Here is a 22,494-nt window from a genome sequence, read left to right as displayed (position 1 = left end):
ATACTAGGAGGCATTGTCCATGTGCTATTTCCCTCTCACCTCTGCACCATGCCCCTTGGCCAACGACAAGGGGCACATTTGCTAGCAGATAGGTTGGGCACATGTTTGACGGAGATTGCATTCCGTTAGACCTGTTGCCTGTCCGATGCTATCGGAGTTACGGGCACATGGCTGCCGGAGTTGGCCAGATAGGTGGAGGCACTATGAGCAGATAGGTGGAGGCCTCCTCTTAGTGCGGGCTGGGAGTCCGTCTGGCTTCTAGTTGGTTATCGGCTGGTGAATTCCCTTGCCTGCCTGTGTAGTTGGATAGGCACAACAGGCAGTGATAGACCTTCCAATTTCCATCCGATGGAAGCCGTCAGCATAAAACAGTTGGAACGCCCTGCAATCGGAGGAAAAAGAGCACATGAACCCGGTGCAACCGCCGGACGGCCTCAAGTGCCGCTCCTCCGCGGGCCCCACATGTGGTGCATTTTGAGCACATTTCCCCAAATAGCCTTTTCCCTGCTCTATGACATAAGGCCCTTAGGGTTACGACGCAGAGGTTTGAATTAATGCGATGAGCTGACGATGGCTTCATCGCGTCGTTTGCTGAAGCTTTTCGAGCATGATCGCATCTTGTTCAGGTCTCTTCCTTGGGTTTGTCGGGCGCTTTCCTCAGAGAGCTCTGCAGCCAGTCCTCAATCCCAAGATGAATCTTCCTTTCGCGACGCAGCTGCTCAAATGCCTCTTTCTGCACTCAGTGGGCCTTCCATCGGCCGGCGTTTCTACAAGTCTGCATACGCTAAGCGAGCCGATGATGGAGATGGATTCGTGGTGATGTTGGATCATCGTACCCTCAAGACTCCTTCTAAGAAGCCTCTTAGGGTTCCGTCATTCAATCTCGCTCATGCCATTGCAGCTGAATGGGAGTATCAAGTAATGGAGCTATTTTTTTGATCTTTATTTGTTTTCGTACTCCCGGCCATTTAGTGTCAGGAAAATTTATGTCATATATTAATGTCTCGGGGTGTCAGGATCCAGATGGGATTCGTCCGTTCACAATGCCATTGATGAAGCTTACCTCCACAGCGATCGACAAAGTACCCCAGGAAAGGGAGAAAATTATCAAGCATTTGCTTAATTTTTTCCATACCGACTCTGTATGCTGTCGAGAAAAAGAGGACTCTCCCCTAGGTGGTATGCATCCTTTACACTCTATAAAACCAGTTATGGCTTCATGTGGTTGCTCTGTCCGTGGCAATTTTTGTGATGGCACTCGATAATGGGAAAAAATAGCAAGATTCATGTATCTTTAACGCTTCCTTACTTTCTCTTTACCGGTTCGTCTTGAAAGATATCGCAGAATCAGCAATGTGGCTTTGGACATTGTGGTTTGTTTCATATTGTGCACTAAGATAGAAACCACTGAATGTGCATCACGGTTTGTTTACCTGTTCGTCTTGAAAGATATAGCAGAATCAGCGATGTGGCTTTGGACATTGTGGTTTGTTTTATATTGTGCACTAAGATAGAAACCACTGAATGTGCATCACGGTTTGTTTCTCTTTTGCACTAAACATAGCAGTCACTCAATGATTGTTGTGGGATTTCGTGTGTGCACAGTAAAATGTTTCTCTATCTTATGTAGCCTTTGACGTTTGTATCGGTTTGCAGAATTGCAGGCCGAGGTGCTGAATCCTTTACTGGATTGGATCGAGAAGGAAATTGGATCTAGACCAAGCTCGACGACTAGCATCTTTGTGGGCAATCAACCAGATGAAGTGGTGGCAGCCATGGAAAAGGCTCTGAAGAGTGTTAGTAATTGGCAGCTTGCTGCGGTAGATGCTCTCTCTGGTGCAGCAAAGTCTCTTGTGGTAGCCATGGCTATTTCCCGCGGACGGCTGAGTATAGAAGAAGCTGTACAAGTAATTCGCTTGGAGGAAGATTATCAGGTATGTGAAGCCTTGATATCTTTGGAATGGATAATGTGCCTCTAAAGCCAAAGTCTTTATTGTTTAACTCTTGCTATAGCGTATGTGCAAGTATCGGTGTCCTGCATGGAGCATGACGTGGTTTGACACCAACATGGGCTACAAGGCAGTAAGAAGGTTCAAAGAAATCAATCTGTGACATCAGTCTGCAACATACTAGAGGGGTGAATGCTGTGTCAAACTTTCAATTTCCTACGATGGAAGCTCTGTAGGCTCTCTTCTCTACCCTGGTAGGGCCCCGCTAAAGTCTATTGCAGGATTTTAACAATCTTTTAGGTTTGGGGAGAGCGCTGAGCTTCTCTCATGCAGAGAGAGCATTTTCAAGAGGGAGTAGAGCATAGAGGGTGCAAGCGCAAGTGCACGTCGAAGGTTGATGTGGGTTTCGAGGGCAAGCTAATGAGTGAACTGAATGCTGGTGCAATCACGGTGGGGGATTCTCGAGAAACAGAAAGTGAGGAGAGAACAACTGAAGGGAAAACTAGGACGCTGGATGTGAGCAGTGGTGACAATATCTTGTCCTATGTCGAGGTGATGATTGGTTTTATCCTTTGGAGGAGCATGAAGCTGAAGTGATCCTCTAGTAGGAGCTGGCCTGCATAGTTGCTAACTGAAATGGGAACGGAAGAAACGAAAATAGGAAAAACCGGGGAAACGGAGTTTTCGGCCCCCGTCAAAATGAAAATGAAAGAAACGGCAATATGGTATAATTTATGTATAAAAATTTATATTTTATTTTTTATGTATAATACAATTATCAATAGAGTGCAAATTATACATAATACAATCATCTATACTTGAAGCATCATGCATGCTTCTATGATTCTAAATTCCTATGATGATCGATCTATCTAGTATCATCTATTATCCATGAATGACGCTTCAACAATCAACATGTGTCATGAACTAAGTTCTAAGTTCTAACTTCTAACAAGTTTGAACTTACAACAATCTGAAGTTTTGAGAGGAAGGATGGAGAGGTGAGAAAGGATGGAGACGTAGAAGGAGGATGGGGAGGTGAATGAAAGTGGATGGAGAGGTAGGAGTCGGAGGAGGATGAGAGGTAGAAGGAGGATGGAGAGTAAGAGAGGAGAGGTAGTGGAGGGATGGAGAGCTGAGAGTAGGCTGCAGCCTGTAGGGTGGAGAGCAGGCGGCTGTTTTTGGCATGGAAACAGCAATGCAGAAACGGAAACAACGTTTCTCGTAATCACTTTTTTTTTTGGGTGTGTGGCCCTCCTTTTGATTAAATTGTTTTTTGCCCTCTTTTGATTATACCGTTTTTTGCCGATTCGTTGCCTCTTGTTATCGTTTTCATCACCTCTCGTGCTGTTGCTCTCCATCCTGATGCTCTCTAGTCTCTCCATCTTTAATTTTTGGGCCCTGGCACCCGCAACTTGCTCTCCTCTCCATCCCTTCATCCTACAAGGGATACAGAGCAAAAGAGCCTTGTGGATTTGGGACGGATATACATATGGTTGTTTGTGAAATCCCTCCGGAGATTATGAAGGCCGATCTTGAAAGGTTGGTTAGAGGGGGCTTGTGCGTGTTTTTTACAAGGAGAGCACCTTTGATGATGGAGCTCAATGTGTTCCTTGCCTTTGAATGTGATTTGCCCTTATTTGCTTATGTAGTTAGGTTTGTGGGTTGGGTCCAAGTTTCAGTGTTAATGAATTTTGTTTCATGAGTGTCTAGTGTGGATTGAGTTTCCTAGTCTTCTGGCATGGCTAGGTAGCGCTGTGGAGAGAATGGCTACGTCCCTTGGAAAGGTTTTGTTGGTGCCACGAGCAACTAGCAAATATTTTGGAGTTCGCAAAGCTTGGATCTTATGGGATTGGAGCCAAACGGTGCATGAGCTGGTGGAACTAGCGTTCTTGGATGAGGTTAAGCTCTTACAGCCTGCTCGCTTTGGTCCCTTTTTGGATGCCTCTTATCTTTGTAAGAAAACGGGGCATTATGTGTGGAAATGTCCTGAGAGACTGCAACACACGAAGTTGGCATGCGGGGATGTGAGTGCTGGCGCGAGTGATTTCCCTCCGGTTCATCGGGAGAATACTTTGGTGATTTTTTTTTTTGCCGAAAAAACAGTGCTAATTATATTACTTCGAAAACAAGATACAAGAGGTCAGCTTATAGCTGACGGGCTGCGTTCACAAACCGGACGCAGCCCTAAAAGGTAGCATAATAAATCAATCAATCATAATCTCACGGAGGGATATGCTGAGTGTGAATGAACAGCCAGCGGGGTGGGGAGTAGTGCCACCGAAGGCCCTGCGTAGTCTGCTCGAAGAAGAGGCTCTGTGTGTCCCAAGCCTGGAGGAAGCGTCGCCGCTTCTCCTGACCAGCCCGGGAGTCTCCCTGAATCTGGTCCCACTGGCCTCTGAGGGTATGAATAATCTCACTCCAAATCTCCGCCATGATCTGGGCAGTCGATAAGGAGGTGCCACCGAGGATCTGCGCGCAGCGCGAGGTCCAGATGTGCCATCCTGTAATGCTGCTGATAATCTCCCAGACTGGCTGCCTCTCCCGAACTCCTGTATCGTTGTGGGATACCCTCGAGCGGCCCCCACGTCCCCTGTGTGATAAGGAAAGTGGGGTCTTGCTGGCATGCCTCGAATAAGTGATGAAGACCAGGTGCGGTGCTGCACCAACAGAACGCGCCCCAAGTGATCACTCCTAGCTCTGGTGCTGTGCGAGTAAGAAGCCCGAAAGTCCACCTCCACACTTCCTGGGCGCGCGTGCAGCTCCACAGGCAGTATTTTGGTGACTCCTCATCCGCATGGCAAATCTGACAGCATCCGTCCTGGCCTATTTGCCTCAACCAGCTCCCCACTGGAAGACCTTTGTGGGTAAGAAGCCACAGGAAGTATGAGATCTTCCGCGGCCGCCAGCTCTCCCACAAGGCCTTCCAGAATGCCTGCAAAAAGAACCTGGAAATACCCTGTGCGTACCAGCTAGGTCGCTGGGTGGGGAGGCGGCTCTGCATCCTCCCGAGAACTCGCCTGCCCAGAGTCGTGCTGTAAGCGAAGAAGGAAGTCGGCCCCTGTCCTGTCACAATCTCTGGCCACCACCACTCTCCTGGGTCCCACTCAAGCTCTGACAAGGCCCGCCCCTCCCAGAGCCAAAGACGCCAAAGCTGCAACTGGTCCTGCTCGATACTAGGGCCGGTACGCCAGACCTTCCCCAAAAGGCCTACGACCCTAACACTCTGCCACGGGAGTAGGGGGTCGATGAGCGCATCCTCTCTCCTGAGTCGTCCATCCCCTGAAACCGCGAAGAAGGCGATAGAGGAGTCATCCATACGTCCTGCGACCACCAGTGGGATGCCACGGGGGGTGAACTGTCCCAGCCAGCGGGTGTCTCCAGGCATGAGGACCTGAGGCTCAGGTGGAACCAACCAAGCGGCTGGGATCGCACCGTCGATCTCCGTGCGTCTCGCCTGGACTCCGCGTGCACCTCCAGCTGCGTCTGCAAGATCGGCCATCTCCAGATGTCTGTACGTATCCCTCCAAACTCAAAGGGACCGGGCTGGCCCCCTCATCCAGCCGTCCCACCTGATATGTGATCTCTCCCCCAACTGAAGGCCCTCGGCGTCTCTGACCTGCCCATTCCAGACGAGCGGCTGGCGATCGATCTCCTCCTGACAGCTGGGCTGGGACTGAATGAGACTGAGACGGAGCCGCCTCCAAACCATGAGGAGGCTACGAACGAGTGGGGAACGGGGCTGAGTGAGCGGGGCGGAAGTGAAGATCCACCTGAGGGACGGTAGCCACTCTCCACCTCGGCGCGGGACACAAGAGCCGACTCCCTGCTGAAGTAACATCTTCCACGTCTGCCCCCCCGGGGTCAAACCACGGATGACAAGCTTGCCTAACAAGGCCTGACTCTGAAGCTCTGGATCGATAACCCCAAGGCCACCCTCAGCCTGCGGAAGAATGACTGTCTGCCAAGCAACCCTGGCTCTGGTATCTCTAAGACCATCCTCCCCCGACCAAAGGAAGTTCCGAACCAGCCTCCTGAGCTGTGCCACGCTGGATCTCGAGAAGCACCAGCAGGAAGCCACATACCAAGCCGTGGCTAGGAGGACCTGGTTAACTACCAGGGCACGACCTGCAAGAGACAGCTTAGCAGTGCTCCAGAAAGCCAGCTTCCGTCGGATGGAGTCTAGCACCGGGAGAAACTGCTGAGTTGGCGTGATGTCTAGGCCAACCTGGAAGCCAAGGTATCTAGCTGTTTGTCCCCGTGGAATCCATCTGAAACCCAGAAATCGCCCCCACTGAGAACACGCCCCAGGGTCTGTGAGAAAACCAACTGACTTGTTCCAGTTGATTTTCGCACCAGCGGCCGAGCAGAAGACCTCCAGGGCCATCCGCACCCTCTCTAGCATCCTCTCATCGTCTTGGACATAAAGGGCGGTATCATCTGCGTACTCCGAGTCCAGAAGCTCCGTGTCCTCCCGAAGTGGAAGGCGAACCCCCTGATCCCGGTAGACCTCGCCCGAAGGTAGTAAGTCATGGCCTCGGCGAAGAAAAGAAACAGGTAAGGAGCAAGGGGGCAGCCCTGACGTACTGATCTCTCCAAGCTAAAGCGCTCACCCATCCTGCCTCCAATGATGACCCTGCTAGACGCTGTCCTGTACAAAGCTGAGATACCCTGAATCCAAGCTGCCGGGAAACCTAGCCGCTCCAGAGTCCCCTCCAAAAAGGACCAGTCCACGCGATCGTAGGCCTTCTCAAAGTCGAGAAGTAGAATGGCAAGGTGTGATCCACTGTGCTGAGCCCACTCCGCCGCCTCTGAAAAGGTGAAGACATTATCCAGGATACTGCGATCCTGGACAAAGCCTGTCTGAGTGTCATGAATGAGGTCTGGGAGTAGAGGCCGAACTCTGGCACTGATCATCTTGGCGAGGATTTTGTAGGCGGTAGTAAGGAGAGTGATCGGATGCCACTGGCGGATCTCCTGTCTATCTCCTCCCTTCGGGATGAGGCAAATCAGTCCCGAAGAGAGGCTCTCTGGCATCTGACCGCTGCTGAAAATCCCCTGCAGAGCTGCAAGGAGGGGCTGATGGAGCTGGTCCCAGAAGGAGGTGAAGAATGCTCGGGGAAGCCCATCCTCTCCTGGGCATTTCTGTCCGTCGATAGCCATCAAGGCCTCCAGCATCTCATCCGAGGTAAACGGCGCCAACAACGTCGCCTGCATGCTAGGCTGGACCAGGGATGGAATGTGCCTCCACACCTCCTCACGGGCACGACTAGCACGAGGGGCAAGCGGCTCCTGCTGGAAGAGGGTCCTGTAGAAGTCAGTGGCCAACCCCAGGACCTCCCCCGGATCCGAACCGATGTGACCATCCGCTGTCCTGAGACTCCGAAGCTGATCACCTGCAGCTCTCTGGCCATGCGTCCTGAAGAACTCCCTGCACATCCGGTCACCCTTCCGGGCCAGAAGGAGAGAGAGGCGTGATAGGAAAACTCTGAGCGGCGCTGGAGTGTCTCCTCCAGGAGGGCTCTGGCTCGAAGGGCTTGGATCCGAAGCTCCTCCGAACCCGGGGAAGCCTGCTGGAGTCGCTGAATGGAGGCGAGGTCCCTCCGAAGAGCTCTCTCTCTACTCCACCAATCCTGTCGAACCTGTAGGGCAGCTAGCTGGCAGATCTGGCTGGACTCCTGCAGAGCCTGCGCAATTGAGTCCACCAAATCCGTGCACTCCCCCCAATCTCTGTCCCAAAGACTGCAAATACTGCTGCGCACGTCCTCCCTCGAGAAAATGGAGTCGGGAATCCTGCATGACCGGGGGGGAAGGGTCTGGGCTGCCGAATCTAATGAGAGGAGTAACCGGCGCATGGTCGGAAAGTGTCGTCCCTGGAACTATACCTGCCTGACCGCCTCTACTGATGGCCCAATCACTGATAGAATCTATCAAGCCTCTCCAGGAGTCTGCCTCCTTCCCTGCGGAAGCCCCAAGAGAAGTCCAGGCTCCCGTGCCAACGCCGGAAGGACGGGTCTCTCCAACTGTCCCTACCTCCTGTCGCGAAGATGAAGGAGTCCCAAGCTGACTGCTCTGCCTGAGCCATACCTGTGAACTCCGGACCTCTGCCTTGCTGGTCCTCCAATGTCTCCAGATTGTTGAAGTCACCTCCAACAATCCAGGAATCCATGTCTGGAAGAATCCCTGTAAGTGTCCTCCAGAAGGTGGCTCTGCATCGGAGGTCTGTAGGAGCATAAATGTTGAGTATTCCAATTTTGGATTCCTCCAGATCCAGGCCTACCCAAAGGGCTCGGCCTGGGATCAACGTGCCATGACCGAAAACTCCCTGGGCTAACTGCTCGCACATGGAGGTACAGACACCCCCACTCCTCCCCTGTGCGCCGATCGAGGGCTCCCAGTAAGTGTAGGAACGTCCAGGGAGAACCTTCCCGCAGCTACGGGAATGAGCCGCAGAGAGCTTGTGCTCCTGGAGCAGAAGTACATCCAAACGACCAATCACTGCAGGCTGAAGTTCCTGTCGCAAAATGAGCTTCCTGGGACCACGGGTGCCAGAAGAGTGAAACCCGTTCACATTCCAGGATACGAGGTGTAGGCTCATGGAGAGGGATGGGGAGCTGCGAACAACTGTCTGCTCGCGGTCGAAGTCGATGAAGAATCAAACATGTCGGAGTGGAGGTGCTGCCGCTTATGAGAAGGTTTGGAGGGGGAGGCGGGGTCGTCCTGCCCGTCCTTCAACACCTTCAGCAAAGGCGAGAGGCCTTTGGTGCCATGAACAAATGCTTTCTCGAGCCAGCTCGAGATCTCTGAAGTGGTCATCCCATAGAAGGTTCGGAGTTTCTGATGGGACCAAGCTCTGACATCCTGGGGGAGAGGCCATGACAGGGTATAGGTCTGAGGATCACAATCAGTCGGAAGCGTTTGGCGGCGCAACGCCACCGCAGGCGTACATCGCCCTTGGACCACTGAGTCTCGAGAAGCTGCCCACCGGACGGGCCTATCCAGGAACAGACCTGGGCGTGTGTTTGCTCTCTGAGCGCCTCCCAAACCGAGTCGTCTGTCCAGGTCTCGGTGCCATCGCTGAGGAACGTGAAGGCGAAGCTAGGGCCATCCCTAGGGGCCAAGGCGACAATCTTCCCATCCGCCCCTTTGCGGAGCAGGAAGATGCTGATGTCGAGATAAGCCGGGAAGGTCCCAAGGTCGGCCACGTCCAAGTAGTCCCAGGGGCCAGATCTATAAAAGTCTCGAGGAAGCGCTCTCTCCTGAAGCTGAGACCCATCAGAGTCTGCCACTGAGGGGCTAGCGGCCATGGAAGCCTGCTCCAGTGGTGGTGTAGACTCCGGGTGTCCTGCCAGCGGGGGGGGAGGGGGAGGAGGCTGAGGGGTAGGCGACTCGGACTCCACGGAGGCGACTGGCGGAGAAAGTGGAGGAGGCGGAGCGGGGGCTGCCCTCGGCTGGGAAGCCGAAGGTGCAGCTAACACTGTAGAGGAGTCGAGGGGAACGGGGGGAGGGGGGGGATGGTGACGCCTATGGAGCTGGGGCTGAGAGGGAGGAGGAGGAGACTGAGGAGGAAGAGACGGGGGCTGAGGCTGCGGGTCGGGCGAAGGGAGGGGAAACTGGGGAAGGGACTGGGACTGAGTGGAAAGGGGCGGGGGAGCGGGAGAGAGGGGGATCTGAGGCTGTGAAGGGCGGGCTGCCGTCGACGAAGAAGCTCTCCCAGGTCCCTGGGGCGGCTGCCTGTCAGGTCTCTGGGGTGCTGCTGTCGGAAGGGTAACCTCTGCCTCCTTGCCTTTATCCGAGATCTTCTTGTTCTTTCCTCTTTTCCTTCTAACCTCGGTCCAACCACCCACTAACTCTGGACCGGGCTCCGACTGCCTCGGCTCCTCCTGATGTGGCTGTCCGGGGGGGGCGGGGGCGGAGGAGGCGGGGGCGGGGGGGGTCGAGATGAGCTGGCGAAGCGTGGGCAAGCAGCCGCCAAGTGCCCAAAGCCGTGGCACCTCAGGCACTGACCTGGCTGTCCGGTGACTATCATGCTCTGGGTGATGCTGCCGGCATCTGTCACAATCTCGATCACTGCAGGGAGGGTCGCAGGGTCTGCCACAGCCACGCGGACTCGGGGGGCTCCTGCCGTGGTCACCGCATCGGCGAAAGTGTCGTGCATAACCCATCCAAAATGGGAGCCCAAGTCCCTGACAATCGGCCGCAGCTCAGCAGCAAGCCCTGGAAAAACTAGTGTCACTGGGTGGCGAGGTATACGGAACCGAACATCAAAATCTGCTGCGCTGAATCCACGGTACCACGGGACTATCATGATAATCTTTCCATCCACCGATGTGGGGGAACCGGCAATCAGGTTGCTCGCAGCTTTCTCATTGGAGAGTTTGAGCCAGAAGATGCCCCTTCCCATAAGGGCCACCTCCTCAATATGGCCATCCTCTAGCAGGAGAGTGGACTGGAGCGAGGCCCTGATGGCTGATCTGGAGGGAGAGTGTCCAATGACTCTACCGTAAACAGAGGTACGGGCGAAGTCAATGGCAACCTCCTGAACACGAGATGATTGTTGCTCTGTCAGGATAACGCGGTAGGCATCTGGAGAGGGAGGGTCCGACTGGGCCTCCGGATCCGGGCAGGGGGCCGCCATACCGCCAAGACTAACTGCAAGCTTCCGATGAAGAACAGGCTGCCACCCCAAAAGGGGAGACGAAGCGGGAGGGTGGCGCCTGGGTGTGGAGGGGATGGTGGCGGAGGCGGAGGGTGGAGGCGGGGTGGAGAAGTGGAGCAGCAGGGCGGGCGAAGCGAAGTGAGGGGGCGGGGGGGGTCGGGGCGAGGCGGGGTGAAGGGTGCGGGGAAGGCGGGTGGCGCGGAAGGGCGGGGTTGGTGTGGCGGGGACGGAGGGGTGAAACGGAGGTCGGGGGAGCGGAGTGGAGGCGGGGGGGGCGGAATGGGCGAGTGGAGCGGAATGGAGGCGGGGGGGAGCGGAATGGAGGCGGGGGGGGCGGAATGGGCGGAGTGGCGGGCGGAGGCGCGGGGGACGGGGGGAGCGGGATGGGAGCCAGGAGAGCGAGGGGGTCGGGTGGGGTGAGCGAGGCGGGTGAGCGAGGGGGTCGGGTCGGGTGAGCGAGGGGGGCGGGTGAGCGAGGGGGGCGGGTGAGCGAGGGCGGGCGGGGGGTGAGGGCGGAGAGGCAAGGGGCGGGGGATGGGAGGCGGGCGAGCGAGGCGGCTAGGGATGGGAGGCGGGTGAGTGAGGCGGCGGGTGAGGGGGAGAGCGAGCGGGAGGCGAGGGCGGAGAGGCAGGGGGCGGGGGTGGTCGCGGCAGGGGGGGGGCTAGGGAGGGGAGGTAGCGATAGCGGTGGGGGGGAGGGAAGCTCACAGGAGCTACGGGCACGATTCGATAGTATCCTAGAATACTTTGGTGATACATAGATGCCGGCTAATGCTCTTGATAAGACTTCATTGGGTAGAGATCCTGATGCAGCCCGGTCTCGGGGAGGTACAAGTTGCATGCATGCAAAGAAGGATCTCTCCGTGGATGTTGATAGGATGGATCTCTCGATCTCTGATTTTGCCTAGAAGTTTGTCATGAAGAAGGGTTGGGTGGTAGTTCTATACAAGAAGGCCTTTTCCGTCTGAGGGTTGCTCACAATCCTCCCCTAATTTGGAAGAGAAGCAAGCTCGTCAATTTCTCAGCCTTCTTCTAAAGGCGGGCTCCAATCTTGGGCTGATATCTCGGTGGACGAGAGTACTATTGAGAAGAATGAAGTCCCAAAAGATGAAAACATGCATGATGCCAACTAAGGTAAGAGAATTTTTGAAGATAAGGTGCAACAGAAGAAACTGCTTATGGAAGTTAACTAAAAATTCTGCGATGACTCAGGTTGCTTCGAAAAGGATCAAGGCGGTTTCTTGGAACTGTTAAGGAGGTAATGAGAATCGTTTCCATTTCTTGTGTGATGCAGTTAAAGCCTTGGTCCATTAAGGTAAGTGAGAGGAATTTGGAGGGAGCTATGAGCATTTGTGTAGTCTCGTGGAACCTTCGTGGTTGTTGTGGAAAGGCAAAGCAGAAAAGGTGCGTCTCAGTCATTAGAAGTAGGTTCCTAGATGTGGTTTTGCTTCAGGAGTGTAAGTGTGGGGAGGATGAGGAATTATGGTTCTCTCTGCATTAGTTGGGCTTTTCAGTACTGGTCAATTGTCCCATGAGGGGCAGGGGGGCATTGTTGTTCTTGCCAAAGACAGACACTCGTTGTCCGAAGTTTTTCGTGATAGGAAGGGTGTCTTTTTCATCGCTGAGGTCAGGCTCTAGGTTTTCTTTTCATGTGGTCAATGTGTATGCATCAAATTTTGCAGGCTAGCGTTGTGTTGCATGGAGGGATCTAGTATGTCTATTGTTTGGATCCAAGTTGTTTGGGGGGGGCACTCGAATATGACAATTGGGGAGTTGAATTGATCCCATCCTGATAGATGCCTCTTGGAAAGTGAAAGAGGCTTGGGAGGATCTTTGCTTAGAGTAGGGGTTGATAGATTGTATTGAGCTTGATTCATCGGGGCTTGAGGGTTTTTCTTGGAATAATAAAAGGAAGGGGAGTGAGTTTCGGGCATGCAGGAAGCCTTTGTTTAAGGAAAATGATATTCTATACATGGGAATTTCGGATCATATACCTATGGTCTGGTCATTTGCTATACACCTTGCTGTGGGAAGGTCTTGGGATATTCCTTATTAGTTCGAGAATGCCCTGTTAGCATGCAAGGATTTTGTCAAGCAAGTCAAGATTCAGTGGATGAATGCCACGTTGGTTGTTGTAGACCTATGTGATAAATGGGATGCGGGCATTCGAGTTGTGCATTTACTGGCTAGAGAATGATCTTGAAGTCAAAAGAAAAGGTGACGGGAAAATCACTCTTGGTTTGGGTGAGAGAAGGCTTGGCCCAAGTGGTGGGATCATGCCCTAGGGACAATATGCTTTCCACACTCCTTGTTGAGGTGGAGGAAGCCCTCAAGGCGGTGGTGTTGGAATAGGGTTGGTCACCTCTCAACCTTTTGAGCCCCCATATGAGGTGTGCATTGGGGGGGTGGACCACATATTGATAGGATGGGTCATGGGGCAGGCTTTGGAAATGAGGCTGGATATGGGCAGCTTGCTTGGGCGAGTGGTAGTCGTCCACGTGGCCAAGCAGGGCCAGCAAAAGGCTTGGAAGTGTGTCCCTAGGGGGGGTTGTTTCAGTTGGCTATAATGCCCCCCTATTGGTCAGTTTTTTGGCAGGGGCCTGCAGCAATAGCCGCAGCAGTTGGGTCTTATCCAAGAGGTGAACTGGGCTGAATACCTAGGCTGAATACCTTCAGACAACAAGGTGGAAGGGATCTTTGGACGGTGAGTCTATATAAGCTTTGTGGAGCACGCGAGCTGAAAGATCTAGAGGTGTCAAGCATATAGTAGGAGAACATTTTGGTATTGTATTGTGTCCAGTTTTGTGGACGGACGGAAATATGTGTTGCTTCTATATCTGTCTCGGATGCATAGTCTGCACGTGGGCTCAGAGATCTAGAGGTGTCAAGCATATAGTAGGAGAACATTTTGGTATTGTATTGTGTTTGTGGACGGACGGAAAAATATGTGTTGCTTCTATATTTGTCTCGGATGCATACTCCATTTATTGGCCTGCACACACATCTATGTTGGTGAAGTACACACATGTTAATGAAGTTTGATTCCATAGTGAAACACTTTCATGTGGAATTCTTGGGCTCATCTATTAGTCTTCCGTTGGGATATCATCTAGTCGGATTTCATTTTCTAACATGGTATCAGAGCCTTGACGAAAGTTCTCGGGAAGTGGAGCTTGAGCTTGGAAGGCAAGGGCCTTGTTGAAGGACGACCTTGATTCATTGTTAAGAGGAATTAGCTTTGGTGTCTGAAGGATTGTACCTAGGCGGGAGGCTTAGGTTTTAGGCAGGTGTCTGAAGGATTGTACCCAGGTGGGAGGCTCAGGTTTAGGCAGGTGTACGACACTCTAAACTCTTTAACTCTTTAACTCTTTTAGTTCATTATCATGGCTCATATCCCAAATTTTGGTGAGACCTACAAGCTCGAAGGGACGAATTACCCGTTGTGGAAAATGAAGGTTCGGAGCCACTTAGTGTTGAGGGAGTCGGGGGGGATTGCGATGGGGATAGAGCTGTTGGCTCAGACCAGTGTGACTACCTTAGCTACACCGACAACAACAGTGCTGACATCAGCAGACTCTCTTTTAGTGAGATCATGGTAGATCCAGGATAGGGAAGCCTTGGCTATCATTGTGGGTACGACGGTAGATATGGTGCTTTCTCATATTCAGATGGCAAACTCTTTTTTCGAGGCTTAAACAACATTGAGGGATATGCATGAGCTCAACAACGAGGCGAGAATCTTGGACCTCGAGATGGAGCTGGAAGGCATGAGGATGGATGAAGGGGAATTAGGACAAGAACACATCACCAAGATGAAGGTGTTGTAGGATTAGCTGGTGGCAGTTGGCCAAAGGTTGCATGCTTTGGTTGGTTGAGGATACAGGATTGTCTAGTGATTGGATGCCATTCATTGCTTGAAGTTGACCAGGGAATTATAGGGTGGGCTGGACCGGGAGTCTGCGGGCATTGGTTTGCCTGTGGTGCAGCTTCCCAAAGACCTTTGTAATCAGCCGCATGGCTTCAAATGAATGTTAAACAGATACCGCAAGGGGTGCCAACGTTTGGGGCCAATCGGTGTCCTTGTTTTTGAGTAGGAGCGCTCTAGCTCCCCTGTGATTTATTATGTGGTGCATATTTATTTGCCAATTTGCTGTGTATGCTGTAATTAAGTGGATCCTACCACCCTTTACGTTGTCGAGGCTGGTTTCAGTGGTTTCATTGCCGGGATCCACCTAACTTCTTCAAGAGGGGAGCCTGTGGTTGGCTTGGTGCAAGTCTAGCAAACTAGGTGAAGAAGACAACATACTATTCAGTAAATATGTCTCAATGGGAGAGATCTTTGAGCCTTAAGAGGAAGAGGAAGAGCGGATGTCTCAGTCTCTTGATGATGACCAGGGTGCAAGAGAGGAGTCCCAGCATCTTGGGATCATCTATTAGTCTTCTGCTGCTGGATATCCTCTGGTGGGATTTCATTTTCTAACAGGTGGAACTCAAGAAAGCTGAGCAGGCCCGCATTCAGAGTAGGCAGTTGTGGTTAGAAGTGACGATTGTCTATCTAACTCTTTTTCCTATCAGTAAAGAGGAAGGTGTAGAGAGAGTTTGTGGACAGAATTCAAGATGCTAATGGCAATCTTGTGACAGAGTTCTGGCACATTGCAAAGGTGTTCAGGACGAAATTATGGGAGGGAAGTTTATCTTGAAGTTAATCGATTGATGAATTATGGAATGCTCTGTCTCTCATGGAGAAGAAGCGTTCTCGCAAATGGGCTAACTTTGGAATTTTTTGTTGCCCTCTAGAATCTTCTCAAGTTTGATTTGGTAAATATGGTTAATTGTGCTGTCCAAAGGGGTTTCCTCTCAGCAGATGTAATTACAGGTTTGGTTAAGCTCTTTTCTAAACATCAAAACAGGTTGAGAGTCGAGGATTGGAGGCCTATAACTATGTTGAATACCTCGTATAAGGTCATAGCCAATGCCTTGGCGTTGAGAATACAGGGTATTTGCATGTGGCTGGTAGACAGAGAACAAACTGGGTTCATGAAAGGAAGAGGGATATAATTGAGAATATCCTTAATGTCTCCATAGCTCTGACTTATGTTTGTACTTCAGGGCAGAAATGCATTTTGTTTGGTTTTGATTTTGATAAAGCATACGAACAGGTACATTGGGATTTTATCAGTGTAGTATTGGATCATCTGGGTTTTGGGTCTGTGTTGGGGAAGATGGTATACTCCTTGTTTGGGAATGCTTCAGTGATTCTATGCTTAATGGTGGCGTGGTGGGAAGGTTTGACATGAGATGTTCTGTGCATCAAGGTTGTGCACTGGCTCCGTTCTTATTTGCACTCTGCACAGTTCCTTTGATCAATTTGCTATAGCATGGAATCAAGTGTGGTTTGGTTAAGGGAGTTGTTCTACCCTTGGGTAACCAAATGTGCTTTTAGCACTTTGCTGATGACATAATGGCCTTAGCCGAGGAGTTGCAGGAGAATGTGGAGAGGCTATTTGAAGTTATGTAGGTGTTCTGTGATGCTTTAGGATCTGTGTGTAGTTGGAATAAGACCTTTTCTTTAAGAACCACTTTGGATCCGATGCCTAGATGGTTTGCCAGTCAGATGGATTCAATGGTGTGAAATTGTGCGATACTTAGGGGCACCCTTGGGTTTGGGTATTTCTCTGTGACAAAGATTTGACTGGTTTCTAGAGCAAGTTGAGCAAAAAATTCAACGGTGGAATGCAAGGGTCCTAGTCATCTAGCATGTCCTTGTTGCTACAACAATCTATGTGGCGTCGGTGTGGAATTTTAAACCCTGTCATGGGCAAGAGGTTGGTAAACTTTTATGTGCTTTCCTATGGGCAGAAGAGTGTGGTGTGAGAAGGCTTCACTATGTCCCCTGGGAGCACCTAAGCTTCAGAGAGGTTTGGGGTTGCCAAATATTGAATTGCGGAATCTCTTTGTACTTTGTAAATGGTTACGCTGTTTGCTTGAGGGCTCGGCCCCTTGGATTGATATTATATTGAGCTGGGAACCGAGGAGGGTGGTGCAGTGGAGCATGAGACTCAGAAAGATCACGGCCAGGATAATGTATAGGGAGTTTCTTGCTTGCTGGGTTAAGATTGAGGATTTTAATTCTAAGTGGGATGGTGTGGAATGAATTGGTGGAAAGCACCTTGTCGTGATATTTGGAAGCCACGGATGCTTGGCAAGGTGAGTCTATTACTTAGGAAGATTTTACATAAATGGGTTCCTGTGTGTGGGAGGATAGCCAAATGAGACTATCCGGTGGTGAGAGAGGTGTGGACTCACTTGGAAGGTGCTATTTGGCGATTGGGGTTGATGGCGTCTTTCTCCTTAAGGGCAAAATGGAAAATGGCACTCTTAGGTGAGACAAATAGCCTCCCATCGACTCTGGTTTGTTGCTGGCCGCTCTTGAGGGCAGAGGTCCTGTTGGCCATGTGGCTGGTTGGCAATTCGATGGTGTTCCGTCAGTCTGTTCCATTTCGAATCTGTGGGCAGGTAATTTGGAGCGGAGGGAGGTGAAGACTTTACTTTTGGGTTTGGGCACAGTTGTGTTGAGGTGGGATTCACTTTTGGGTTCTTGTTTGTTTGATGTACTCTCAATGTTTTAGGTCCTCTTTTACTGCTTAGCAGTGTCACCCATGCAATATAAGCCGGCAGTTTAAAAAAAAAAAAAAGGGAGCAGGATTTTGTTTTCCAAGCAAGAGTAGAAAAACAGTGATGTGCATTAAGAGTGGTGAGCCACGAAGACATACCATGAAATGTCTGGTAGTATGTGGTGTAGCATCTGGCTGACTAGAGCAGGCTAGTTGATTGATCAGTGGCTGACTAGCCAGCTGTGGGCTGACAGACTGACCAGCGGCAGCTTGCTAGATGGCTGAATGCCACGTTGAGCAGGTCATGCTGTGTTGGAATAGGTGTTGCAATGCGTAGCATTTGTGGATTATGGTGTACTCAAGTCTTGCATGAGATTTTTGTGGTTGCTGTGTGTCTAAATCTTGGAAAATGGACAAAGTGGTTAGCAAGTTGCGCCATCTAAATAATAAAACACACTTTTATATGTGTCTTTCCGAATGGTCTGCCGATGTGGTCAACTAGACTCTTTTGAGGTTTCAATCTAGTCTTATGCGGAATCTTTTTTTTTTGGTTGGGGTTGGGGGGGCTTTCCTCAATTTAACACATGATTTCCTTGTAAGTTCCCAATGATCCCTTGAAGTATAGTATTTGTCCATTTTTGAAAGGTAAATTGCAAAGACTTCTTGAAGATATCTGATATACCTTGATTCATGAGATTAATCTTTTTAGTGTAATTTTGTGACAGATTGAAGAATGGGGGCTTGTCGAAGGTGGCCATGATATTGATGTGGCAGACTTGCGGAGCAGGGTTGCTGCTGCCTCTGTGTATCTAAGGCTCTTGTGACACGGAAGACAGCACCAGAAGCTTAGCAGTTATCATGATGGCTTTATGAATCTTTAGAGATCGTTTGATACTTTCTGTGATCCTCACATGTATGCACATATTTGAAGAGGATCTGATGATGTGAAGGTGAAGAGTCCCATGGACCTGCCAGCTGTTTATTATGCCATTACAGACTTGCAATAAAAGGTATCTGGTTAATACGAAGGGATCCTTTCATGTAAAGACGTATTTGAAGAGGATCCGATGATGTAAAAGATGCAGTGTCTTCCAGATTTGCCAGCTTCTCAGTATGCTCATTACAATTACAAACTTGCAATGGAAACTACTTTTAAATCCTTATCTTCAATGGAGGCAAAAGGATGTCATTACATTGAAGTAACTGTGCTCTCCACTTTCTGATACCTCTCAATACTGGTTTTCGGCATGATTAGCTTTTTGGAGTTCTCAATATCAGAATGTAGCTTTTTCTTCTAGTTTAAGGTTAACAGTCTTGGGGTGTTTAGTCTTGGAGTTAAACTTGCTGATATTGTGCTAATCCTTTCTAGATGTACCGATCCATTACCTTATCAGCTATTATAAAAAAAGGTTTTTTGATAAGGAAATATTTTTTCTTCACAATTCGGCTGTAGCTTGGATGAAGAGACGGTAGAATAATTTTTGATCAACATTCCTTTAGTCCTAGCCTCAGTCACTGTTGAATATCTACTTCACCTCTAATACCCAGTACCAAAACCAAATAGATGCTTGATGTACTGGTGTGTTGATGTGTTTGTATGCATGAGAGAGTAGGGAGAAACCAGAGAGTAAGATATTGGAAGAGAAGAGGAAGGGAGGAGAGAAAGATATTGGAAGAGAAGAGGAAGGGAGGAGAGAGAGTAGATAGAGTTGAGTTGTACATGGTCCTCCCACATCTTCCTTATCAGCCCTCTTTTGCTTATAGAGCTAGCCCCATTAACTTCACCTATCGCCTATTCAGCCATTCCCTTAAAGCTACAAGCTGTGGCTGTGCTGAAAAGGGAACATGTCAATCCGTGCAGGCTAGCCGTAAATTTGGCAAATGTGGAGGTGCTGTAGGGTCGTCTTGTTATAGAGACTCTTCATCAGTGACCCCTCCATTTGATGGAGATGTCTGTCGCCATATTATTGGACATGCGAATGCCACCTTATGGAGGTGTCAACTTGGTTGCAGTCTGTTGATATCGCTATAATTCTCTCTATCTGTAGCAGTAGCGAGTCCATCGTACTTGTGATGGGGTTTATGGGTTGAAACCTTGTAAATGATTACCATGATGTTAAAACTTGCTTGTAGAGAATGAGTTTGGGCATACACTTGGATTCATATAGATTTATTTCGTTTGCTTTATTTATGGCTTGCAATTAAATGCAAACACAAGTTGTGCTTTGTTGATATCACTAAGATTTTTTCTATTTGTAGTGGTGCAAGCTTTTTAACCTAAAAATAGTAGTTTGGGAGAGACTAAAGTGAAATCCATGTCTTCACGGGCAATTGTAGATTGGGTGAAGAATGCGGGCTACTTTTTGATTAGCCTTTTCCTTAGTGCTAGCCTTTGTATGGTTGAGGTTGCCTTTCACCTTTGGAGTGTTGACAGAAACTGAGCTTGAAGATCTTCACATAAATGTATGATTATGTATGTTTTTGTGTTACCAAATGTTTATATTATGGTACACCATTGATTGTGTTGTGTTGATGAGGTTGGCGAGGATGTTATAGTGTCTGGGCTTGCTAGGCAATGGGTATGCTTTGACCCTCGTGGGTGATTATCATGAGGTCGAAATTGTAGTATTTGTTTTGGTTTTGGGCATGCTCTTGAATCAACGATATGCATGTGTTTTGTTGTATTATTGAAGATGCAAGTTTCAACTTGCTAAAGCCGTTGTCACCGTTGAGTCTATCGTTTGCTTTCAAAATGTTGAAAGATGTCAGAATTGTGTAGAACAGCATACGCCCAATCTATATTCAGTTTATTCCAATTAAGATTAATTTGACACAAATAAGACTTGATTGCATATATACTACATGAAAACTATACATTCCATAGGTTTAAGTACACATCATCATCATCATGATTAGTACGAAGAAATTATATTGAGGCTTGATAGGATTCATTATCCACTAATCCTAGGAAGATTGACTCTTGCAGGCATAATGTCTAACAGCCTTCCTCACTCAGGAACTTGATTGATGAAATTGAATTATAGGAATTTGGTAGTCTAGATGCAATTACAAGTCTTTTCTATGAACAACAATAGAAATCTAAAATAAGTTTTCTAGAAAAGTGTCCAAAGCTTCTAGCACCTAGAGAGTGATAGAATGTAGGGAGAGAGTGCTCAAGTTGGAGGGTAGCTCACAAGGTAGAGGGAGATATGAAAATGGAGGACCACATTGGTGGCCTTTACCCTTCAATTCAGCGTGGAGCATTGTTATTTGAAGGGGGGACGTGCACACTTGACATGTGCAATTTAAGGGAAACTAATCCCATATGCAATTGTGAGGTATAGTGACCTATGGATATATTGGCCATTGGTTGCCTTATATGTTACTTTTTGGAGGATTGTGGAGGTGGCGTAGCTAGGAGGTGGGGGATTGGAACCCCTCGCCCTCAGTGACGTGCATGCTTGACATGTGCAATTGAAGGGAAACTAATCCCATATGCAATTGTGAGGTATAGTGACCTATGGATATATTAGCCATTGGTTGCCTTATATGTTACTTTTTGGAGGATTGTGGAGGTGGCGTAACTAGGAGGTGGGGGATTGGAACCCCTCGCACTCAGTGTTCTCCAGTCGCCACTTGGTACCTCATCATGATGTCATAATAGAGATTCTTTGTGGATTGAGCATCGGCGGTTGTCATGTGCATGATACATGGTGGTGCCGGCTATTTCTAGACCTTGTGTTGTGGAGGTGTCAAAATCCATGGCAAGCGGCATTGAAGTATGACGTGGTATTTGTGTTGGCGATGACGGCTCTTGACTAGTTGCTTCCTCGTGGACTTTGGCAGCATCTACATGTGGCGGTTGATCTTTGGTTGGTTGGTGCGGACTTTGGGGCAGCTTTAGTTTGTTGACGCTCATGCGGTTTGTCTCTCGTTGCCTTGGTTTGGTTGGCCTAGCATTGATTTGGTTGTGGGTCGCCTTTGGTTTGATTAGTTGTACTTTGGGGTTTGTCCATAGGGGGTGTTGGAGGTGGTGGCCTCCACCCTTCGATTGGTTGTGGAGCATGGTCATTTGAAGGGGAAACATGTGTGCTTAACTGTGTACTAGTAGGGAAACTAATCCCATATGCAGTTTTGAGTTCTAGTGACCCTTGGATATAGGGCATTTGTGGCCCTCCAGAGTCATCTCCTCTCGGGACTTTTTTTGGGGGGGGGTTGGAGTTGGCGTGGCTAGGAGGTAGACCCCCCACACTCAGCACTCTTGAGTTGTCGGTTGGCAGCTCTTAGAGAAAACCATGGCTTGTAGACAACAAAACTTAGGCTTGCTACCAAAATCTTGAGAGTCTTGAAGCTTGTATGAAGAGCCTTGGCCGTATAAGAAGAGGTTTACTAGAAAAAGTCGATGTTTTAGTGACTAAACCAAGGTTTGAAAATAAGACTAAACATTTTCTTCGCTAATATTTTCTTTGCAATGACCCCTATTTATATGTGAGAAGGGCCATCTAATAGAGCTTAGTATTAGGGTTTAGGTAATAGATATTAGGGTTAAGGTTTAGTGCATGTCCCTCTATACACACTATGCATGTTTGAAAATGAGAAGATTTGCATTTTTTGTAACTACACATCATGCATGTTTGGAAATGAGAAGATGTGAATGTCGCACCATACAAATGATGTGTGATCTTTATAGAACTTTCCAATTTTAAGGAACTTAATCATTGAAATGTCTTTGTAAAATTTTGTGACTTCAACAACATATACTTACGACAACTCAGGTATCATACATATACCTATGACACTCACGTATCATACATAATCAAAATTAAGCAAATGTGCATGATGCACCATACAAATGATGTTTGAAATTTTGAAACTTTGCAATTATAGAGGTCATACTCATCGAAATGTCTTTGCAAATTTTCGTGATGATTGGCAACATACATGCATGGTATAAGCATATCAATGCACAATTTTTTGGTAATTATGCACTGTGCATGCTTAAAATTGGGAGGATGTGCACATCACACCATACAAATGATGTTAGAATATTATGAAACTTTGCAAGTGTAAAAGAAATACTCATTCAAATGTCTCTACAACTTTTCTTAAGTATCAAACACATAGAGGTATGATATAAGGATATCGATGCACATATTTTTGTTACGCACCGTGCGTGTTTGGAAATGAGAAGAAGTGCACGTCCCACCATAGAAATGATGTATGGTCCTTATGGAGCTTTTTCAACCTAAGGTCCTTATTTATTGAAGGGTCT

The 22,494-nt window shown here is 49.1% G+C and overlaps 1 protein-coding gene across 1 annotated transcript; it reads left to right on the top strand.

The window, feature by feature from the left end:
* Nucleotides 1-467: 467 nt before the first annotated feature.
* LOC147904663 (ATP12 protein-like protein) lies at nucleotides 468-18,515 on the top strand. Its single transcript, XM_087395112.1, has 4 exons — nucleotides 468-918; nucleotides 1,017-1,179; nucleotides 1,657-1,934; nucleotides 17,948-18,515. Exons 1-4 carry the CDS (start codon nucleotides 571-573, stop codon nucleotides 18,044-18,046), a joined length of 888 nt encoding a protein of 295 aa, XP_087251238.1. The 5' UTR covers nucleotides 468-570; the 3' UTR covers nucleotides 18,047-18,515.
* Nucleotides 18,516-22,494: the final 3,979 nt, after the last annotated feature.

The sequence above is a fragment of the Dipteris shenzhenensis genome, chromosome 2 (genome assembly GCF_047967505.1).
Source record: "Dipteris shenzhenensis isolate YYH24624 ecotype China chromosome 2, Dip_SZ_1.0, whole genome shotgun sequence".
Taxonomy (NCBI): domain Eukaryota; kingdom Viridiplantae; phylum Streptophyta; class Polypodiopsida; order Gleicheniales; family Dipteridaceae; genus Dipteris; species Dipteris shenzhenensis.
The sequence above is the reverse complement of the archived record's forward strand: the minus strand, read 5'-3'. Positions and strand labels throughout refer to the sequence as shown.